Source organism: Pipistrellus kuhlii, unplaced genomic scaffold (assembly GCF_014108245.1).
Source record: "Pipistrellus kuhlii isolate mPipKuh1 unplaced genomic scaffold, mPipKuh1.p scaffold_m20_p_18, whole genome shotgun sequence".
Lineage (NCBI taxonomy): Eukaryota > Metazoa > Chordata > Mammalia > Chiroptera > Vespertilionidae > Pipistrellus > Pipistrellus kuhlii.
In genome coordinates, this window is record NW_023425493.1 from 25,527,835 (window position 1) to 25,549,542 (window position 21,708).

At 55.2% G+C, this 21,708-nt stretch overlaps 1 protein-coding gene across 7 annotated transcripts in view; it reads left to right on the forward strand.

Annotated features, from left to right (window-relative positions):
* Positions 1-20,091, forward strand: part of ADAR (adenosine deaminase RNA specific) — a 36,639-nt gene extending 16,548 nt beyond the window's left edge. For 3 of the 7 annotated variants that reach the window (XM_045583345.1, XM_045583343.1, XM_036441657.2), the window contains exons 2-15: positions 3,899-5,328; positions 7,267-7,450; positions 8,046-8,194; positions 8,720-8,864; positions 8,977-9,167; positions 14,130-14,355; positions 14,597-14,768; positions 15,468-15,561; positions 15,936-16,058; positions 16,289-16,419; positions 16,685-16,867; positions 17,163-17,275; positions 17,599-17,726; positions 17,827-20,091. In XM_045583345.1, the coding sequence (XP_045439301.1) occupies positions 4,616-5,328; positions 7,267-7,450; positions 8,046-8,194; positions 8,720-8,864; positions 8,977-9,167; positions 14,130-14,355; positions 14,597-14,768; positions 15,468-15,561; positions 15,936-16,058; positions 16,289-16,419; positions 16,685-16,867; positions 17,163-17,275; positions 17,599-17,726; positions 17,827-18,064 (2,790 nt within the window). In that variant the 5' untranslated portion in view covers positions 3,899-4,615 and the 3' untranslated portion in view covers positions 18,065-20,091. The remainder of the gene's footprint in view (positions 1-3,898; positions 5,329-7,266; positions 7,451-8,045; positions 8,195-8,719; positions 8,865-8,976; positions 9,168-14,129; positions 14,356-14,596; positions 14,769-15,467; positions 15,562-15,935; positions 16,059-16,288; positions 16,420-16,684; positions 16,868-17,162; positions 17,276-17,598; positions 17,727-17,826) is intronic. The other 4 variants (XM_036441659.2, XM_045583342.1, XM_036441658.2 and 1 more) reach the window with 4 other exon arrangements.
* The last annotated feature ends 1,617 nt before the right edge of the window (positions 20,092-21,708 follow it).

The window sequence follows — 21,708 nt, forward strand, 5'->3', positions numbered from 1 at the left end:
TGATCCTAAGTAGATGAGACTAGATGGAAGTGCAGTTGTGTAGGGCAGTGGATGTTAATTTGTTACATGGTTTTCCTAATGCATAGACCACAGTGGGTGCGTGGCGATGGAGGGATTTAAGAATGGTCCGCCTGAGGTGCTTTCCCACTTTCTTGCTCTCGCTCCCATTCAGGTTCTGCAAATGGCTGTTCTCAAATGGTAGTTTGGCAAGTAAGAAAACATAATCTCCCTCTAATCTTTCCCTAAAATAGCCATTGTTAACCAATTTATGTATTCTTTTTTCTGTACTCATTCTAGCATGTGCACACACACCCACGCACATATTCATGGATGTGTCTTGTGTTTACAAAATAGGGCGTTCTAGCATGCATGTTCTCTGCAGCTTGCCTTTTTTGTTGGTTAATTTAACATTTTATCATGCCTAAATTTCCTCCAGTGAAAATACAAATAGATCGCAACACCTTTGTGTGTGTGTGTGTGTGTGTGTGTGAGTACTCTTCCGTAGCATGAACGTGTCATAATTTACTCTCCTCTTCTTATGTAGATGGACATTAAATGGTTTTACAGACTTTGGCCAAGTAGAAGCAGTTTAGACCTAGAAAGTATTTGGCTAGGAACTGACTTGAGCCATTTTGAAGCAGTTATTTTACCAAGTTCAGTCCAAGAACCAAACGGGGAGGTGCTGAAACGCCCATAACTCGGCTTTTGTGAGCCCGACTCCCGCTCTGAGCCCGCACACCTGGGCCCTGGCAGTGCGCTGGGGGAGGGAGTGTGTGCGGCGAGAAGGGTCGGTGTGTCTGGGGGTGTCCTGTTCACGGTCATTAATTCCACAAAGGTTTCGGGATCAGCTTTGTGCCAGGAGCTCTCTGAGGTGCTGGGAATGCAGAGATAACGGACACACGGTCCTTGTCCCCGGAGCTTTCTGTGGAGCCGGCTGCAGACGCCCCTCAGCACCACAGGGGAATATCGGGAGGGGAGAGTCGAGCATAATTTCTCGAATACCTAACATTGTTAATCGCCTTTCAGATGTACTACAATCTGCGCGTCACTTAAAAACCGATAACTCTGGTAAAAGCTAAAGTTAGCAGTGTAAAAGGTGCTGAGAAGGAGGAGTTCAAAGACAGGAAGCTGAGGGAGATGGAAGTCGGAAGAAGTCTCCTGGGGAGCAGCATCTAAGGAGATCTGTGAGGAGAGGTTGGACTTGTGACAGGTGGCCACAGAGGGAGAAGCAGGCCCACAGGGTTAGGATGTAGAGGCCTGGGAAGGTCAGAGGGGCACTTACGTAGCCCAGTGAGAGGTGCCGAGGGGCTGGAACTGTGACACAGTTAAGGGGAAAGGCAGAGGTGGCAGACAAGGTGAGATGTGGCAGCTGCCTGATGTTTAGATGGAGGAAGGCAGATAGGCAGCAGAGATGACTCAGGTTTCTCACCTGAATAACCAAGAGCGGAAGGTGCCAGTGTCAGTCATAAGAACAGCAGGAGAGGGGCTGGCTTGAGAGGAAAGGTGAATTTGGTTGGAATATGACACGGTAGGATATCTAAGTGAACAGGTTATCTAGCATTTGGAAAGTCAAGGACAAGGTGGTGGCTGGAGGGAATAGATTTGACAGTTCCTGAAGAGGCCGGTTTAGGTTGAGGGAGTGGATGAAGTCAGCCTGGGAAGGAAGAAGAGGCCCTTAAAACCTTGGAGACTCACATGGAAGGAAGGGACAGGGGCAGACGTGGCGGGGAAAGGTGAGAGGCGGCTTTGGTGCTGTGTCCCCACACCGCAGGAGAACTTACCAAGAGCGCTCAGTCCGCAGTGAACCGTGTTGAACTGAACTGACCACCTAACTGACGTTGAAGAGGAGGAATCATCCTTCTCCAGGGAATAGGGAAAGGGGACCTCGGGCTTCGGGTGGAGAAGGAATCGGGCCGTGGCATCCAAGCTGGATGAGGGGGGTGTCACACCGGACGGGCTGAGTGGGCCTGGCTGACCTGCAGCCGCCGTGGGGTCCCATAAGCAAGGAGAGGAAGCTGTGCAAACGGAAGTTCTCAGTGCAGAGCAGGGTCAGCAAGTGCAGCTTGTTTTGTAAGTGAAGTGTGTTCCCGAATCCAAGGGGTGTCACAGAAGTGGTTGTCACAGGTGTCCTTGCAGCCAGTTATGGAGGCCAGGTTCCTATCCAAAGCTCTGCCTCCCCAAAGGAAGGCTCAGCCACACTGTTTGGTCCGTGACAGTGATTTTCCTGTGCCCTGGTCTTCTGGGTTACAGTTACAGCTGTAGAATGCTATGCTGCATTTTAACATCCAGCAGGAATAACATTCAGAGCATCCTAGACCTGGAGACCCTTGTCCTAACCGTGTTCAAGTTGTGTGTGGCTGGTTTGTGCTACAAATGAAGACTGTCTGACCCTTTCCAGGAAAGGTTTGCTGACCCCTGGAAGGAGTCGGGGTTTGAGGTCTGGTGGTGGCCCCGCTGGGGTAACAGTGAGACTGAGGGAGAAGCTAGGCGAGTGGTGGTCATTGGGGAACGCCACAGCCAGGAGACCGAGAGGGGCTTGGCAAGGTGCTAAGATCCCCCGATTGCAACAGAGGATGTGGTTACTGAAAAGGTCCAGCCTGCAGGTCCTGACCCTTCAGGAGAGTCAGACAAGGGAACAAGCATGAGGAAGCATTGATCCCAGCTGTTGCCCCCTCCACCTCACATCCCCTCTCTCCCTCCCTCTTCCACACACACACACACACACACACACACACATACACACACACGTCTGCAAGCCCCAGAGGAAGGTACCAAAGTATTTTCTGTCCGCCCCTCCCTGGACCTCCCACCTCCACCCCGCCAGGGGGAGAGGGGGAGCCCTGTGTGTGGAGGGGGAGGCGCTCACAAGTGCCCGGGGTCCTGGTCGAAAGGTGGCCGTTGGTGAGGACATGGTGTGGCTGTGCCCATGGAACTGGGTTCTGAAGGACACAGAAGCAACCATGGAAACACTGTTGGGAGGGAGCTAAGGGAGTGTGGGAGGGCGGGCCTGAGGTCTCCAGGAATGGTCCTGCCAGCTCCGCTCATCAGGTGAGCTGGTGGTTTGGTTAGAAACTAGTGCCAGTGCCCCTTCCAAGCCTGAGCACCATGCCAGGTATGAGCACATGGTCTGTTTTCTAAGGAATCCTCCATCTGCCCTAAAACCAGATTCTGGCAGTGAGGAGCCCATGAACCTGTGTGCTCCCGCTGCGGGGGGGGCCGGGAGGTCTCGGTCATAGCCTCACAGGACTGCTTCCACTTACATCACTTTTTGTTCTAATCACCAGAGGGAGGTTTTAGACACACGGGTCTGTGCTGCAGTCCGTTCCCTGGTCCCCTGGCCCCTTTGCACTTCAGGTTATTGTTCTCCTTTTGTTTTATTAACACATTTTATTGGTTTTAGAGAGGAAGGGAGAGGGAGAGAGAAACAACAATGATGAGAGAGAACCATTGATTGGCTGCCTCCTGCACACCCCCTACTGGGGATCAAGCCCACAACGCAGGCACGGGCCCTTGGCTGCAATCAAACCCGGGACCCTTCACCCACAGGCAGACACGCTCTATCCACTGAGCCAAACCAGCTAGGGCTCTTTTTGTTTCTTTTGGGAAGAAAAGGTTTTTATTTTTAAAGGGTCAGTGTATGGCTGAGCGGAAGATTCATTGTCAGCTCTCTAACATGCTGCCGAAGGGAAAAGAATGAGCCAGGTGCTGGAGCCGCCGTGCTGCTCCCGGGAGCTCTGCGTTCATTTCCTGCTCTTCGCTTACCTCTGGTGGGTCAGCAGCAGTGCTTTGAGGTGGGCAGGCTATCCTGGCTGGGCCCCCAGCCACTGGAAAGCAGGGCAGCACCGCCCTCCCCCCCGCAGTCCTGACTCACTTCCTTCTTCACCTTCTTGTTGTGCAGGGGTGTTCTCCCGGCAGATACTACCCCGGTCCATTTCAAGGCTATGAGCACCGCCAGCGCAGACGCCAGCAGCCAGAGCCCGGGCCTTACCCTCAGAGTTTCCAGCTTCAGCAAATAGCGTTTCTCCAGGGGCAGCTCCCAGAAGCACCCCTCGTTGGAAAGCAGACACCACCGCCACCCTTCCTCCTTGAACCCTGGCCGAGGTTTCCCGGACCACCTGCCAGAGGCCGGCCGCTCGAGGTCTGGGGCGTCCCGAGGGGTGTGCCTCCCCGGAGCCAGGCCTTCCACCCGGGATTCCGGCCTCCTCCCCCGCCCGGCGGGGCTCGGCCATGGGGAGGTGTTGACCGGCTCTCCTCGCGTTTCCAGGCGCTGAGCATCAGCCGGGGTCAGGAGCAGAGGGTCCTGGAGCTCCTGCAGGAGCAAGGCGAGGGGAAGGCCACCACAGCACATGACCTGGCTCGCAAGCTCCAGGCCCACAAGAAGGAGATCAACCGCGTCTTATACCGTCTGGCAGAGAGGGGTGCGCTGCGCAGGGAGGCGGGAACGCCCCCTTTGTGGAGACTTGCAGCTTCCGCTCCGGCTCTGAACCAGCACAACCGAGTAGTGACAGCCGACGGGTGGAGCCAGGGAGCTCCAAGCTCAGGTCCCAGTTGGGAACCCGCCGACAGGAACCCCACGTCCGACTCGGAAGACGAAGAGCCCCCTGAGCCTTTCGACATGGCCGAGATCAAGGAAGACATCTGCAACCACCTGTTTGACGTGTTCAAGTCCTCCGCCCTGAATTTGGCTAAAAACATCGGCCTCTCGAGAGCTCGCGATGTCAATGCCGTGCTGATTGACCTGGAGAGGCAGGGGGACGTGTACCGGGTAGGGACCACCCCTCCCATCTGGTTCCTGACCGACAAGAAGCGAGAGAGGATACAGATGAAGAGGAGCACGAACAGCGTTCCCGAAGCCGCTCACGCTGCGGTCCCCGAGCCCAAAACAAAAGCAGAGCTTCCCGCCTGTCGCTCCCCCCCGCCAGCTGCCTCAAACGAAGCGGCCCCGGAAAGCCTGGAGAATGGACAGGAGCCGGTCCTCAAGGCAGAAAGTAGTCCACGGGTCCCCCCAGAACCCGTGAAACCGAAACCACCTGTTTGTGACAATGGCCCCTCGAAGCCGGGGTGTGTGGACTTTGAGAACGGCCAGTGGGCCACCGATGACATCCCGGATGACCTGAACAGTATCCGCACCGCCCCAGGGGAGTTCCGCGCCATCATGGAGATGCCCTCCTTCTACAGTCATGGCTTGCCACGGTGTTCACCCTACAAGAAGCTGACCGAGTGCCAGCTGAAGAACCCCATCAGCGGGCTGTTAGAGTATGCCCAGTTCGCCAGTCAGACCTGTGAGTTCCACCTCCTGGAGCAGAGCGGACCGCCCCATGAACCTCGGTAAGAGACCCCAGGACTCTGCGTGCCTAGGGTTGGGTCAGGCGCTCTTGCTGCTGACAGGTGGCTGACTCGTGAGCAATGCTGTGTGGTGGCCCCGACTTTTCCCTCCTCCTCGCTGCCCTCCAGCTAACGCACCCTTGCTGGCCCTTCCTCTAGATCAGGGCTGGGGAACCTGTTGTCTGCCAGAGGCATTTGGATATTTATAGCATCATTTGCTTCATGTAATTCACTTAATATAAATTTGTCGCTATGAAAAGAGCTCCTAGATTTACTAAATTTCAAGTCCCGCCCATGGTCGCCTTGGCAGGGCCAGACCAAATGGTTTTGAGGGCCTTATACGGCCCGTGGGCCGGACGTTCCCCGCCCCTGCTCTAGATCTTGAGCGAGGAATGTAGACCTCAGACCAACCAGCATCCTGGCTGAGCAAAGGGAAGGTCAAAGCTTCTTGGGAAATGGTTAGCTTTCATGCATCGATGTCACGTCTGCCTGTTAAGGCCAGAGGTAATGAAGACGTGACTCCCTTGCCCCCCCCCCCCTCATGACCGTTCCCACTTCCCCATCTAAGTCCCAGGAGGTCCAGGAGCAGGTGGGCGGGGCAGGCTGCACATGAGAGCAAGGGGGCCTGTGCTGCCAGCAGCGGTGGATTCCAGCCGCCTCGCCCCCTTTCCGCGGGGAAAGGACAGTGTAGAGCACACACGCTGCCTGCCTGCCTGCCTGCGAGGTGGGTTCTGATTTACACACCTCTGTGCGGGCGGGTGGGCCGCACTGGCTGCTGCTCCTGAGCTGTGAAACCAGAAGTGACCTCACTCAGACAGCTGGCCGGCTCTTGCAGGCCAGCGGGCAGATGGAGGGAAACAGGCAGGCCCAGAGGGAGCTGCGAAGGGCCCGGCAGAGAGCTGAAGCCACTGGCGCCGAGTGGCTGCACTCCTGCTGGGGCGGACAGGAGAGGCTCACCGAGGCGGTTTGCTAGGGGCAGGATGCCCAGCTTCCCCCTTCCCCCTCCCTGTGCCCGTCTTACTGACTCGGCGATGGCATTGCGGGGGAGCTGTTAGGCAGAGGGCGTGTGTCTGTCCAAAGTGACAGGGCCTGGCTGGCCGTCATGCTCTCGTCCTTCATCCTTATCCCCGGGGTTGGGGACAAGCAGTGGGGTTGGTGGCTAACCGTTCTTTGGCCTCCAGCTGTAAGAAACATTGATGCCATAGTCACATATTTCAGAAGACCCAGGAAATAAGAATCTGACCTACTTTTTCTAAATGAAATCCCAGATTGAGCAAAGAGCTGAACAAATTTAAAAGCTTGAACAAAGGAAGTCTAAGCTCAGTCCAGAGGCCTAGAGCAAGTGCTTTTTGGTTTTCTACATAACAGGGAAAGTCCTTTCATCCCAGGCTTCACATAGAGCTTTAGAGCGACTCAAAACCAGCCGTAAGAGTGGTGTGTCCTGTGGGTAGGCTGGGACAGAAACAGCCCCGAGAAGGGACAGGTGTTCTGGTCCCTGCAGGTGTCTAGGGAGGGAGACTGCATCGTAAGAGCCTTCGCTTGCCTTAGAGCTACCCTCGCTGTGGCCGGTCTGTGCGGCTGCTTTAGGTGAAGGCTTGGTTGCTAACAAGACTGTAATGGTGACTCTAGCTCCTCATTTTTATAGACTTTACCTCAGTTCATTGCTGAGAGATCGTGGGGGGTCCCTGAATTGTGGCTGTTTGCTCTAATGAGCTGTGGGGGGAGAGTCGCTGGCTGTTTTTCTGAAAAGTAGGGACAGGCTGAGCCCCCAAAGGACAGGAGTCCCTGGCCTGCCCCTCACAAGAGTTCCCCCCAGTCAAAAAGCCCCTCACAAGTCAACAAGCCCCTCAGAGCAGTAGGAATTGCAGGTGCAGATCTCTTTGGAGAGGGCAGAAGGGAGACCTAGACTAGTGTTCACACATCTAATCACTTTCCATCAAGATTTAAATTCCAAGTTGTCATCAGCGGCCGAGAGTTCCCCCCGGCTGAAGCCGGCAGCAAGAAAGTGGCCAAGCAAGATGCCGCCACGAAGGCCATGACCATTCTGCTGGAGGAGGCGAAGGCCAAGGACAGCGGAAGGCCGGAAGACTCCCACTGCCCTTCCCTCGAGAAAGAGTCAGAGAAGGTGGGTGTCCGCCCTCGGCCGGGGTCTCCGTTACCTTCCTGAGGGTGAGGGAGCAGGGCTTCGGCTGGCCTTCTAGAGGCATCTCGGCCTCACAACTGACGCTGTGCCCTCAGCCACCCCCCTCACCAGCAGTTGAAAGAGATATGAAAGGTTACCAGTCCAATCTCCTCTCGAAGATAAGACAGGAGACTCGCCAGGCCCCAGAGACTCAGGGGTTGAGCATCGACCTATGAGGTCACAGTTCGATTTCCGGTCAGGGCACATGCCTGGGTTGTGGGCTGGATCCCCAGTAGGGAGCTTGCAGGAGGCAGCTGATAATGATTCTCTCCCATCATTGATGTTTCTCTTTCCCTCCCTCCCCCCACCTCTGAAATCAATTTAAAAAAAAAAAAAAAAAAAACTTTTTTAAGAGCCCCAGAACCTTTAGCTCACCCTTTCCTGTGATGTTTGAAGAATCCCCACAGCCTCTTCCTTTGGAAGCCAGCCCTGAACGTGTAGTGACCAAAAGAAATTCTCCCTCCCCGTGCCCTCTGCGGGGATGGACTAGCCGGTGTTGTCTCACTGTCTGTGCTGTTTCTTCTCTCGTTTCCTGCAGACGGCGGAGTCCGAGCCCACCACCCCTTCAGCAGCGTCATTCTTATCCGGGAAGAACCCCGTCAGCACGCTGCTGGAGTGTGTGCACAAGCTGGGGAGCTCCTGCGAGTTCCGCCTCCTGTCCAGAGAAGGCCCTGCCCATGACCCCAAGTACATCTCTTGTGTCCTGTCTCTCTGCTGAGCTTTTCTCAAAAAAGGAGAGAGATGCCATTCTTCCTTGCCTCCTCCGCAATGGCAGCTATATTTCACAGAGCAGTCACTCCTGCCAGTTCTCAGTGTGGAAGATGGGGGGCCATGAGGGCATGGTTGCTGCTTGTGGAGCAGAGAATCTGGGACTAGGAATTGAAAGGGTGCGGCAGGGACCGAGCACTAGGGAGGTGCGCGTCTTGCTGGTGGGACAAACCGTACAAGACCTGGGCACACCTGACAAGCCCTGCTCTAAGGCTCTGCAGACTTACGTGCTCAAGAGGAGGAGGCAGTGACACTAGGCTGATGCCTAAATGTGGAGCAGGGGTGGCCAGGCTCAGAGAGACAGGGCAGGAGGAGGGAGAAAGGCACCGCTCTGCAAGGCAGAAGTGACTGCTGCACGGAAATGAAGTCCTGAAGGACGACCGCCTGACAGAGGCTAGGTGAGCCCCTTCCCACAAAGCATTTAACCTGCTCGTCTCCTGCCAGGTTCCAGTACTGTGTCGCCATGGGAAACCATACCTTCCCCACCGTGAGTGCCCCCAGCAAGAAAGCGGCCAAGCAGATGGCTGCCGAGGAAGCCATGAAGGCCCTGCACGAGGAGGCCAGCAACTCGGCGTCGTCTGATAACCAGGTGAGGTCATTCCCGACTCCAGATGCCGGTCACGTTCAGCCGCAGGACGGCTTAGGATCGCCCAGGTGTCGCTCGGTTTCCTTCACTGTTTCCTTGGCTGATTCTCTTCCAGTCCGGAGACGCCAGCACAGAATCACTTGAGAACTTGGAGTCTATGATGCCCAACAAGGTTCGGAAGGTCGGCGAGCTCGTCCGATACCTGAACACCAACCCGGTGGGCGGCCTGTTGGAGTACGCCCGCTCCCACGGCTTCGCTGCCGAGTTCAAGCTGGTCGACCAGTCCGGACCTCCTCACGAGCCCAAGTGAGTGTTCCTGTGCCGACTGCGGTGGGTGTCAAGGGGGGCTCTGTCACCCATTGGGGGGTCCCCTGTAACCCAGGGAGAAAGGATGCGCACCAGCCGTGAGGGAGAGCAGGGAGAGCGAGTTGTAGGAAACAAGTCCAGCCGTGTCTCTGTGACCCCCTCAAACGGCGGTGGGGAGCATGCGGCCCATGGGCTGGACCATCTGGTTTGGCCCTACCAAGGCAACTGTTACGGGTGGAACTCGAAATTTAATAAACCTAGGAGCTTTTTTCATAGCAACATAATTTTTAAGTTGATAATTTTGTATGGCCCGCTGTTACAAACATCCAAATGGCCCTTGGCAGAAAAAGGTTCCCCACCCCTGCCCTAGGCGATCAGCTATCTTGAGAGTATAGTCACTTTGCTAATGAGTATGAAAATAATAATCTGTATTTGCTTTTTAATTTTTTTAACTAATTTTAATTTTCAAGAAAATCACTCAAGCTGAAGAAAATCACTCAAGCTGATTAAAAAAGTATGCAACGAAAGCTCTTATTTCTAACTCGGGCTTCTAGTTCCCTCCCCACACTCCCCATACACCAGTGGTCGGCAAACTGAGGCTCGTGAGCCACATGCGGCTCTTTGGTCCCTTGAGTGTGGCTCTTCCACAAAATACCACGGCCTGGGCGAGTCTATTTTGAAGAAGTGGCGTTAGAAGAATTAAAGTTTAAAACATTTGGCTCTCAGAAGAAATTTCAATCGTCGTACTGTTGATATTTGGCTCGGTTGAGTCAAGAGTTTGCCGACCACTGCCATACACTATTACCAACTGATTGGGTCCCTCTAGAAATTTCCATGCATATATTAGCATGTTTTTCTTTGTTTTAAAAATAAGTATATAACTTATCTTCTGTACCATGCCTTGATTCCTTTTCTTACCAGTGTGTCTTAGAGATCATTACAAACCAGCGTGGATAGATCTGACTCCTGCACAGCTTCATAATATTTCATTGAATAGACGCTGTTAATAAACCAGAGATATGAATGGTCTTTTCTAAAACAGATACCCATGCAGTTGACCTAATTTAAGAAAGAGTATGTTGCTACTGTCAAAGCACCTGCTCTTACAAAATTTATTTAACCAATTTCCAGTGACATTAGGTTGGTTTTGATCTTACTGTTAAAAGCACTCCTGCAGTAACTGTCCTATTGTATGTCTGCTTACATGTGCAAACATGTTTGTGGTACACATTTTCAGGAATTTCTGGGCAAACATGGGTCATGGACTTTTTTTTAAGTTTTTTTTAATAGGTAATAGACTATCCAAATTTTAAAAAATTTAAATAAAAATATAAAGCTCATTCTCACCCATTCTCCCTTTGGCCCAACTCTCACCTACACACACATACAGCCACCCAGCACATCCACATGTAATGACTTTGTTATTATGTATCCTTCCATAGTATCCTTATATAAATACAAGGAGTATTGATCTCCAGCTTCCTTTTTATAATTGTATTACCTTGAAGAGTTTCCATGTTACTTTGTATTCTTTGTAAATAGGTACAAAATACAGTATTCCAATGTCGCAGGTTTATCATGCTTTGTTTGACCAGCCCTTATTGATGACTACTTGGATTGTTTCCAAAATTTTGCTATTATAAACGATGCTGCAATGAATAACATGTTTATGTACATACAAAATTTTGGCAAATATTGCCAAACTTTCCTCCAGTGAGAATTATACTAGTTTATGCTTACACTAACAATACAGAGTGGGCAAAAGTAGGTTTATAGCTGTGAGTACAGTTTCTTCTTATATTATTATTTTATTATATTATTTCCATATGAATAATTTCCAAACCTATTTTTGCCCCACCCCATATATAAAAATGGCTTTTCCTCTACACCATGACCAATATGGCATTATCAACATTTTTATCTTTGCCATTCTAAAATGTGAAAAATGGCACGTCAGTGCATTGCAAAGGTTATTCTATATTCAGATATTTATCATAATTTATCATATTAATAGATCAAACGAGAAAAACCAATCGATGTATCTCTCACTTGGATGTTTCTCTCTCCCTCCTTCCATTCTCTTTAAAAATCAATGGAAAAAAATATCCTTGGGTGTGGATTTGAAAAAGACAAACCTAGTACTTTGACCAGCGTGCACCCCGCTATAGAACAGTCAGCCTTGAGGGGGCCAGGAAAGGTCCTCTCCTCAGCTCGGGCCACTTAGCATGTGTCACCGCCTCAGAGAGGAGAGGGGCGGGCTCCCGTTCATACCCCTCACACTCCCCTCATTCTTTAACTTCCTCATCTGCATCAGGGTTAGTCCATTTCCTCTTCCTCTTCTGTAAAACTTTCCACACAGTCCTTTCTAGGCCTTCAGATCAGTCATCCACTCAACCTGAGAACTCACTGTGAACTACATTACAGATACGAAAAGCGCCCTGACTGTTCGCAGTCACGTAAGCACAGCATGGGGCTTGCTGGAGGTGGATGCGAGGGATTGTGGGGACTCGGTGCACGCTGGGCAGTGGCCCCTGGGGTGTCTCAGAAGGTTGCACCGAGGGGAAATGCTAATTTAGAAGCTACATTTATTAAACATCTGGTACAATAACACACATTACTTCCTCCTTACTGTGAACCATGCTGAGTCCTCTTTTTTTCCTTTCTATCCTTCTTGGCAAACTTCATTAATTTTTTACCTTTTTTGTTTGTTAGTTTTTATCCTCACTCGAGGATAGTTTTCCATTGACTTTTAGAGAGAGTGGAAGGGATGGGGAGAGACAGAAACATCAATGTGAGAGACACATCAACTGGGCTGGGGATCAAGTCATGTACCTTGACTGGAACCAAACCCACAGGCCGACGCTCTACCCACTGAGCCAAACCGGCTGTGGCCTACGACTTTTAACATCGAAATGCTGGAGACCTTTCAGAGCTCCAGCCGCCTCGGTCCAGCTGCTTGCATGTCACTTCTGGACAGACATCTCAGAAGCAGCACTCCTTGATTTTTGCTCCCTCTCTGCCCTTGGCCTTTCTGTCTCAGTCAGTGACATCGCTCCCCATCCTTGAGTTCTGTTTGTTATGTTCACTGTTTCCATCCCAAATCCCTTCCTCGTCTTTCCAGCTCCAGTTACCCTCTAGGGCAGGCTAAGCACTGTCTTCTGTCCCATAACCCAGGGCAGGAGCCACCTGATCTCCCTCCCTTAGTCATCCAGCCATTATTTGTGGATACATCTTATCTGTTAGTGCAGGAGCCAGGTAGTAATCAGTAGTCACGTGAAGTAACGTGAGCTCTCATGTTCCATGTGTCTGACAAAGGACGCGAGTGGCATGTGCAGGAGAATCTCCGTGCAGGACCTGACGGGGTCAGGAGAGGGGGGAGGGCTTCGCTGAGAGGGGAGGGAGATTGAGAGAGAAGTGGGGGCTCCAGGCGGAGGAGACAGCACAGGGCCTGGCCCGGGGGAGCCACAGGGCCTCGATGGAGGCTTTGTGCTTTTGCCATCCAAGCAGTGGGAAGCCGTTGGAAGGTGCTAAGGGCGGGGCTGCCACTTGCCTCCACCCCCGTTCTCTTCCAGCCTTTTTCCTGCTGCGCTGTCCCACTGAGTTTTCTTTCCTGCTCGAGAAAACCACTTCAGACCTTTGCCTCTTCCTTCACATTTCCACCAAAATCCCTCTTCCTCACTCTAAATTGGTGATCTTAATTCACACTTGGTTGAGAAAATAGCAATAGTCATAGGACAAATACTTCACCTCACCATCGGCTTTGCCCCTCTCCCTGCATCTGTGCGTCTGTCTGCACCCCCTGCGGGAAGCATCCCTCCTCCCTCCCTCCCTCGGCACCAGGCTGGGTGCCTCTGCCAGCCTGTGGACATGACTATGCCCGACTTAGGCGCCCCGCCTTGAGCCCACATCCTCTCTCTGCTCCCCTCCTGGCCAAACCTCTCAATTATTGGTAGTCTTTGTCTTCACTTACTTAACGCATTCCAACGGAGCTTCTGTCCCCAGCGCTTCGCTAAAAAGGCTAACCACCAGCCATATGTGGTTACTGAGCATTTGGAATGTGGCTGGTGTGACTGAGGAACTGAATCATTAATTGTATTGAATTTTAGCCAAAGTTAACAGCTCCCTGTGGCCAGTATCTACCATATTGGACAGTGTGGCTCTAAGGATTCTTAACTGCATAATTTACAAATTTTATCATAGATACATATGTGATATATGTGCAAACACATGAACAGTGGTGAAATTCTCCCCCTGGCAGAGGCCCAACATGGCCAGCCCCGCCCCCTCTCCTTCACTGGACTCCAGCCCTCCTCCCGGCACGCCCCTCTGGCATCAGCACAACAGGGTGACGGCGTTCAGTGCCGTGGATGAGCACGGAACAGCGAGAAGCTTGGCTCCCGTTAGCGCCTGAGCTTCCCTGCCTCCATCCCGAAGCCTTTCCCACGTGCCATTGGATTGGCCAAAGCAGGGTCCCCAACCCGCAGATTAGGGTGCTTGAAAGATAGGATCCTTGAACTCTGATCCGATAGACGCTCCAGCCATTTTGTCATCCTACTCTTCCCTCCGTGTGTGTGGCCCCACAGGAAGGGCGGGCCCCAGGGCCAGCAGCACTGCTGCCCGCCTCCCTGCTCTACTCGGGCCCTTTACAGGAAGCCAGTCCCAGGCCACGAGGCTCTCCATCCCTCATAGCCACCCAAGGCTTCCAGGAATGGAAAACCAGCTCCTCGTGCAAGTTTGGCTCCCTGGTGCAAGACGGACTTGGCATTCTGGCCTAAGTGATAGGTTATATCTGAGTCTAGCAAGAGCCGCCTGCGACCCAGGACCGTCAGAGCCCAGGCACTGCTGCCGGAGAGCAGTGGCGGGCTGGGGCCTGAGGTTGGCTGCATCTTAAGCAAAACCTGCGTTTCCTACAACTGCCCGCACGTTCAACTGTTGTCTTTGTCCCCCACCTCTCATCCGAAGGTTTGTTTACCAAGCAAAAGTTGGGGGTCGCTGGTTCCCAGCCGTCTGCGCGCACAGCAAGAAACAAGGCAAGCAGGAGGCAGCGGACGCCGCGCTCCGCGTCCTGATTGGGGAGGACGAGAAGGCCGAGCGCATGGGTTTCACAGAGGTAACCCCAGTGGCGGGGGCCACTCTCAGAAGAACTTTGCTCCTCCTCTCGAGGTCCCCAGACGCACAGCCAAAGACAGTTAAGACGTCTACTTTTGTGCTATCTTCTTTGGGGGTCCAGCCAGCTCCTTTGGGTGGAGTTAGCTCTCAGTGCCAGTGTGTGATTACTCCTGGGCTTTCATGTCAGCCTCCCAGACGGGAACGGGCACCAGGCCCGAGGGGGCCGGACGGCTCGCTGCCGAGGGAGCGTGTCTCCCGCCCCCTCGGAGGCGCGGCAGCCGCACTGCCCTGGGCCCTGACTCGGCCTCCGGTCCCCGCAGCTCCCTCTCACCGGCAGCACCTTCCACGACCAGATAGCCATGCTGAGCCACCGGTGCTTCAACGCGCTCACCAACAGCTTCCAGCCCTCCCTGCTGGGCCGCAAGATCCTGGCCGCCATCATCATGAAAAAAGACACCCAAGACCTGGGAGTCGTGGTCAGCCTGGGCACAGGTTGGTGAGGCACACACACACACACACACACACACACACACAGTTTCTCACACACACACATGCTCACACACACACACACTCTCACACACAGACACAACACTCACACACACACTCACACACACACTCTCTCATACACACACTCACACACACACAGTCACACACACACACACATGCTCACACACACACACACTCTCTCACACACAGACACAACACACACACACACTCACACTCACACACACTCTCTCATACACACACTCACACACACACAGTCACACACACACACACACACTGTCTCTCACACACTCACACACACACTCACTCTCACACACACACACTCACACTCTCACACACACACACACACACACACACTCTCACACACATGCTCATACTCACACACACACGCTCACACTCACTCTCTCACACACACACACACACACACACACACACACACACACGGTGCCTGAAGGGTGTCCTTGTCCTGCCCTCCGGGAGTCCCTGGGCGAGTTTAAGATGGAACAGACGATTATGTCTCAGTTTGGCTCCGGATCATCCAGAGCGGAGGGGGGGAGGGGGGCGGCTGCCCATCCTCAGGGGAGGGAGCTGGGCGTCGGGATGGGATAAGCGAGGCCCTGAGGACAGCAGCCCCCTCGTCGTCGTCCTGTCCTCGGGGAGTGAGTGCCCGTCCCCCGTGCCTTCCAGGCAATCGCTGTGTGAAGGGAGACTCCCTGAGCCTGAAGGGCGAGACCGTCAACGACTGCCACGCCGAGATCATCTCCCGCCGCGGCTTCGTCAGGTGAGCTGCGCCGGCACCGCGGGCCGGCCGGCGGCACCACGGCTCGGCCTGCCCGCTCTGCTTCCGCCTTTTGAAAAGGCCAGACGGCCTGGTCCTGGGCTCTGCGTGTGAGGACCTCACGCAGCCGGCCAGCCGCCTCAGCCCCTCCCACCGCCGGGGCGGCCGGAGGAGCCGCTGCTCCTGCGAGCGGAGCGGGAGCTGGCCCGGCTGGCGGGCTGAGGAATGCCGGGCCCCGGGGCCCCCGGCGCCTTTCTGCCCCAGACACTGAAGGGTCAGATGAGGCTCCTCCTTCCTGGAGGTCGGATCACAGAAGCAGCTGCTCCCAGGATCCAGCCGTCTCCTCACCGTCTCCTCACCCGCCCTCCCTCCGGCAGGTTTCTCTACAGCGAGCTGATGAAGTACAACCCCCAGACGGCCAACGACAGCATCTTTGAGCTCGCGAAGGGCGGGAAGAAGCTCCAGATCAAGAAGACGGTGTCCTTCCACCTCTACATCAGGTCTGTGCCCGTCGCCGGGGGCTCTCCTGGTCCCCAACAGCCGGTCCCACGGCCCCTCCGCTCTGTGCAGACCTGGGACGGAACGTCTCCCACACACTCTGCCCGCCACCCCGTCCCCCGGGACAGGCTTCCCTCAAAGTCCTGGCTCCCGCCTCACGGGACAGCTCCTGAGCCGGGAAGGGCGGGGAGCACTGCACGGCGGGCGAGTGCTCACAGCGCCCCCCCCGCAGCACGGCCCCGTGCGGGGATGGCGCGCTCTTCGACAAGTCCTGCAGCGACCGCACGGTGGAGAGCACAGACCGGCACTACCCCGTCTTCGAGAACCCCAAGCAGGGCAAGCTGCGCACCAAGGTGGAGAACGGTGAGCGGCCGCCGCCTCCGCACAGGGCTCCTCCGGGGCACAGAGCTCATTGCAGGGGCGGAGGGTCCTGTTTGCAGGCGGAGGGGAGGTCAGGGGTGAGGGGGGGAATGGGCGCAGGAAGATGCGATCAGAAGGAGGCAGAGAGCTGGGCTGGAAGAACAGTGTGGGGGTCAGCCTCCAGTCGTTGCCCTTACAGCCATGGGGACGGACAGGCCCTCGCGGAGCGCGCCTTGGCCGCTGTGGGTCTGACCGAGCTCTCGTGCAGGGGAAGGCACGATCCCGGTGGAGTCCAGTGACATCGTGCCCACGTGGGACGGCATTCGGCTCGGGGAGAGGCTCCGCACCATGTCCTGTAGCGACAAAATCCTCCGCTGGAACGTGCTGGGCCTGCAAGGGGCGCTGTTGACCCACTTCCTGCAGCCCGTGTACCTCAAGTCCGTCACACTGGGTAAGGAAGGGCCCGGATCTCAGACACCGCCTGCTCCGGTGCCAGGAGTTAGCACGATGTCTCCACTTTTCAGAGTGTGTTTGAGTCAGTGATTGGTTCTGCGCGTCCGTCTGTCATGGAGGGAGGCTGGTTTAGGCAGCAAGCCTGGGTGAGGGACCTGCCAGGCAGGCCTCTTCCAGATGAGTCCCTGAAACTCAGCAGCAAAACCGCAGTGTCTTCCTTTCTTAGTCTCCATGGCCCACAGCCTTTCCCGTCACTTCTGGAGCCCAAACGTGTCCGTCCTTCTCCCGCCCAGGTTACCTGTTCAGCCAAGGGCATCTGACTCGTGCCATCTGCTGTCGTCTGACGAGAGACGGGAGTGCATTTGAGAACGGACTGCGCCATCCCTTTGTCGTCAACCACCCCAAGGTGCCACAGCCCCATCCGCTTCTCCCTCGCCTTTTCTCCTTTCCAGCCATCTGTTCGCTGAGCAAACAATCCGGGGTGGCCTGGGGGAGGGTCCTTAGCTGGTGTCCCAAGAGCTTACCCTTTTCTCCCTTTGAATGCCAACAGCTCTCCTACTCTCCTCTTAGTCTGGAATTAACTTCCATCAAAGTGGGGCTAGTGTGCCGAGAGTTTCAGCCACGTGGAACCCTAATAAGTGAGGGGCGAGGTCCCAGCCCTCACCCTTTGCCTCTGAGAGACCTGGTCTCTGCAGGACCCTTTCCTGAGAGGTGTCCGTTCTCTCCCAGGTCGGCCGGGTCAGCGTCTACGACTCCAAACGGCAGTCCGGGAAGACCAAGGAGACGAGCGTCAACTGGTGCCTGGCCGACGGCTACGACCTGGAGATCCTGGACGGCACCAGGGGCACGGTGGACGGGTAAGGAGAGGGCGGCGCGCTGCCGGCCTCCGGCTTCCGAGCCCCAGGCGGCCCCGGGCCCCCGCTTCCGTCCAGCTGAGAAACGTTTCTGTCTCCCCAGGCCGCAGAATGAGCTGTCCCGGGTCTCCAAAAAGAACATTTTCCTCCTATTTAAGAAGCTCTGCTCCTTCCGGGGCCGCAGGGATCTGCTTAAACTCTCCTATGGCGAGGCCAAGAGAGCCGCCCGCGAATACGAGATAGCCAAGAACCACTTCAAAAAAGGCCTCAAGGACATGGGCTACGGGAACTGGATAAGCAAACCCCAGGAGGAGAAGAACTTCCACCTCTGCCCCCTATAGTGCGGCCGGCCACGGGCGGGCGAGGCAGGCAGCGTTCCTCCTGCTAGTCAGGGGTCTTTTTTTTTTATTATTTCTCCTCCGCCTCCTCTTCTTTTTCTCTTTTTTTAACGGAACCACAACTGGTGACACGGAGACCTCGGGGTTCCTGTTTGCCCTGCTTTGGGAATACAGGCCCGGTCTCACCAGGCCCCCTCTTTTCCCGAGCAAAGAGGTAGAGACGGGAGAGAAAAGGGTGTCTCCTTCCCACCAGCCGGAAGCCGCCCCCGAGCACCGCAGCCCGGCTCCTCATCACTTCCGTTTGGGGGTTTCCATGTCCTGCCCCTTGGGGTGCGACCCTGGCCTCCTGAGGTCTGGATTAGGTTCCAGTCGACTCGTTTGCGGACTCTGCAAGCCCCTCGCCCCTTCGAGATCCTCCCTGTGGTCAGGTTTCTCACTTTCCTCGGCGAGGGTGAGAGCAGGAGAGCCCTGCGGCCCCGGAAGGAGCAGAGCTTCTTAGAGACGCGGAGGGAGGCGCGGCGAGGCCCCTGCGGGTGACAGACCCCAGGCGAGCCCGGCTGCCCCTCCCGAAGCATTCCCAGGACGTGCCTGCGGGGGAGGGCGCGGGCAGAGCCCCTGCTGGGCCTCGGCAGGAACAAGGCAGACAGTGACGCGGCCACAGCACTCCCCCACCTGGCGGGTCTCCCCGAGCGGACACCCTGGGGAGCGCTGGAGCCGCAGGTGAGCTAGGAGTGTTTGAAAGGAGCCCGTAAGAGTTGAGTCTTACTGGCCATTGCTGCAGGTAACTAATTGCACAGACGTAGATTCAGAGGTACGTAATTTTTCAAGTGCGCTTCAGAAGGCCGTGAGGGCAGGTCCCGGAGCCGAGGTCTCCCTCCTGCCTGTCGGGGTCTCAGGGCTGACATCGGACCGCAGCTGTACATGGAAGGGCAGGTTCTGAGGTGGAGCCCAGGTCTACCCCTCACACTGAGGAGCCTGTGGTCGGAGCCGTCAGCCTCTGAGCCTGGCTCTGGGCCCGTGTCAGCGGGTGTACATGCTCCCGAGAAGCACAGGCCCGCCACCCAGGCCAGAGCCCCCTTCCCTAGAGCAAGCATGTCAAACGCGTGTTTATGAGGCATGCGCCCCATGGGCCACGAGTTCGACATGCTTGCTCTAGAAGCTCCCTCTGCCTGTACCTGTGAACATGCTGAGCCAGCAGCCTCACACGACCTTTCACCCTCCCTCGCCCAAACGCTGCTGACGAGGGGACTCCCATCGGTCCCACCTCTTCAGTAGTGGAATCATCCACATCCATACTTTTCCTGTGGCTGCTGTTCCCCAGAAGAGACCAAAGGCGAAAGCCCAGGTTCTGTGGGTGCGCTAAGCCGTCTCCATGGGACACCCGGGGTCAGAGGAGCTGGCAGGGAGCAGTGCTGTCCGGGGGGAGGCGCCTGCCCGCCCCGCCCTCTGACTGCTGAAGGCGCGTGGGTCAGTCCTGCCTCGAGGCTGGAGGGTGGCGCCCCTGTGCTTCTGAACACGGGCCCCGCTGAGCACTGCGGCTCCTGTCCGGCAGCCTGGCAGCGTTTGGGTTCTGCTGTGGGAAGAGAGCAAGGCCCCTGACCCCGTGTCTGCGGAAACAATCCCGTCAGGCCCTGCACGGCCCCACCCCGTGCCCCTCGGGGCCACACGCACACAGGAGGCGGAGCCCTCCTCGAGTGGCCTCACCTGTCCAGTCTGTTTTTAATCAGCAGGCCCCCTCCCCACCCCTTCTTTTTTAAAACGATCTTTGTAGTTGATTTGTCTGAACTGTGGCTTTTGTGCATTCCTGAGTAATCACTTGTAAAAATTGTCACTGCTTGACGCTGTTCCCTTCCCTCACCTGGAAGAGACTCTGTTGGGTTTGGGGTTGTAGCAGTGACTCCAAGAGCAGAGTGGGCAGAGCCATGAGGCTGCAGTCAGTTTTTAAATCCCGCTTTATGTGTCTCCCTGATACATGACTAACATATACATTCCTTCTAAGTAAATAAAGAAATAAAGAATCTGAGTTGGTAGAAAGCTTCACGTGTTGGTTTCCTGGGGGAGGCGGGAGCGGACGGAGGCATTTCTGGCACCAGCACCGGCTGCAGCTGACCTTGGGGAGAAGGCCATCCCCACCTGCAGAAGGTGCCATTTCAGTGCACCACCTGGGAGCTGAGCCTGTCAGGCAGGTGAGGTACATCAGGTGTTCCCCCCACCCCCATCAGAGCACCCCTTAATTGTCTTCTTCCCAGAGGCTTGATAGGCAAAATTCCAGAGCCCAGGGTAAGAAAATAGCCACAGTATCTCAATTACCTGCAGAATTCCACCTCTCCCGGGTGGCTTTCACAGCCCCTCCCGGCCACACCCCGCCCCACACGGGGCTTCGCCTGCAGGGATGTGCCACCTGAACCAGGACTGGTCCGGTGGCCGTCTCAGGAGGCGGGCCATTTACTTCATAGCTGGCATCCAGAATATTTCTTCGTCTTGAATTTCAAAGAGAATGCACCACTTGCCACACTGTAATTTAGTCCAGAATTTCTACAGGACTCGCGCTTGACCTTTTAAGAATGATGAGCCAGAGGACACGAGGGTGAGGCTGCCCTAGCAAAGCTTCCTTCCTCACCCATCACACAGAAGCCGCAGCTGAGCCGGGCGGTGCAGGGGGGGGCTAAGGACATGGTTATGTTTGGGGCACAGGAAGGACCAGAGCGCTCTGGGTGTTGCTCCATCTGTTGAAATGGTGCCGGGTGAGCTGACAGCTTTAAACGCAGGGAAGGGTTGCGTGTCTGCTGCCAGGATGTGCCAGGAACCCCGAGCGCCGTGTCCTGTTCTCAGGCAGCCCCTGGCTCCACCTGGAGAGACGGAGTGTCCGGGGCTTGGAGAAGGGGCACTTTCCTGCCTACCTAGGGCGAGTGCCAGGCGGTGGGCTGTCCTCCCACCCCACCTCTGTTAGGCGGGAAAGCTGGCTGCCCTGCGGGGCCACAGGGTTTCCTTAGTTCCGTTCACCCTGCCTTCCATCTAGCAGGCCCACAATGTGATGCCATCTCCAGATCAAACCAGTGTTCTGAGAGCAGGTGTGGCCTCCACGGACTACAGCCCTGACTTCCGGGAGCGCAGGGGCTGTGAGAGGCGGCCCCAGCCCCGCCTCTGCCCTGCCCTCCAGGTCCTCCCAGGAGCTATTTCTGCGCTCTGTCTACCACAGGCCTACCCATTTGGTCATTTCATTCCCATCTAACCAACAGACTTGGAAGGCAGCAGATCACACTAATTGCACAATTACCACTGAACTTTTCTTCAGGTTCTTCTGTCTTGAACCTCATGACAATTTTTTCCCAGCATTCTCTGATTTTCCCATATTTGCCAACCCGGGTCCTCCCTGCCCCCCAATATATAATAACAGACAAGATGTCTTTGGAAACAACTTCACAAGAATCTTGAGTTCCTACAAGGACATCCGCTTTCACCACTCTTATTCAACATAGTGCTGGGAGTCCTAGCCACAGCAACCAGACAAGAAGAAATAAAAGGCATCCAAATTGGAAAGGAGGAGGTAAAACTCATTTGCAGATGATAATATTGTACATAGAAAACCCCAAAGACTCCATCAAGATTTAATAAATGAATTTGGCAATGTAGCAGGCTAACAAAAT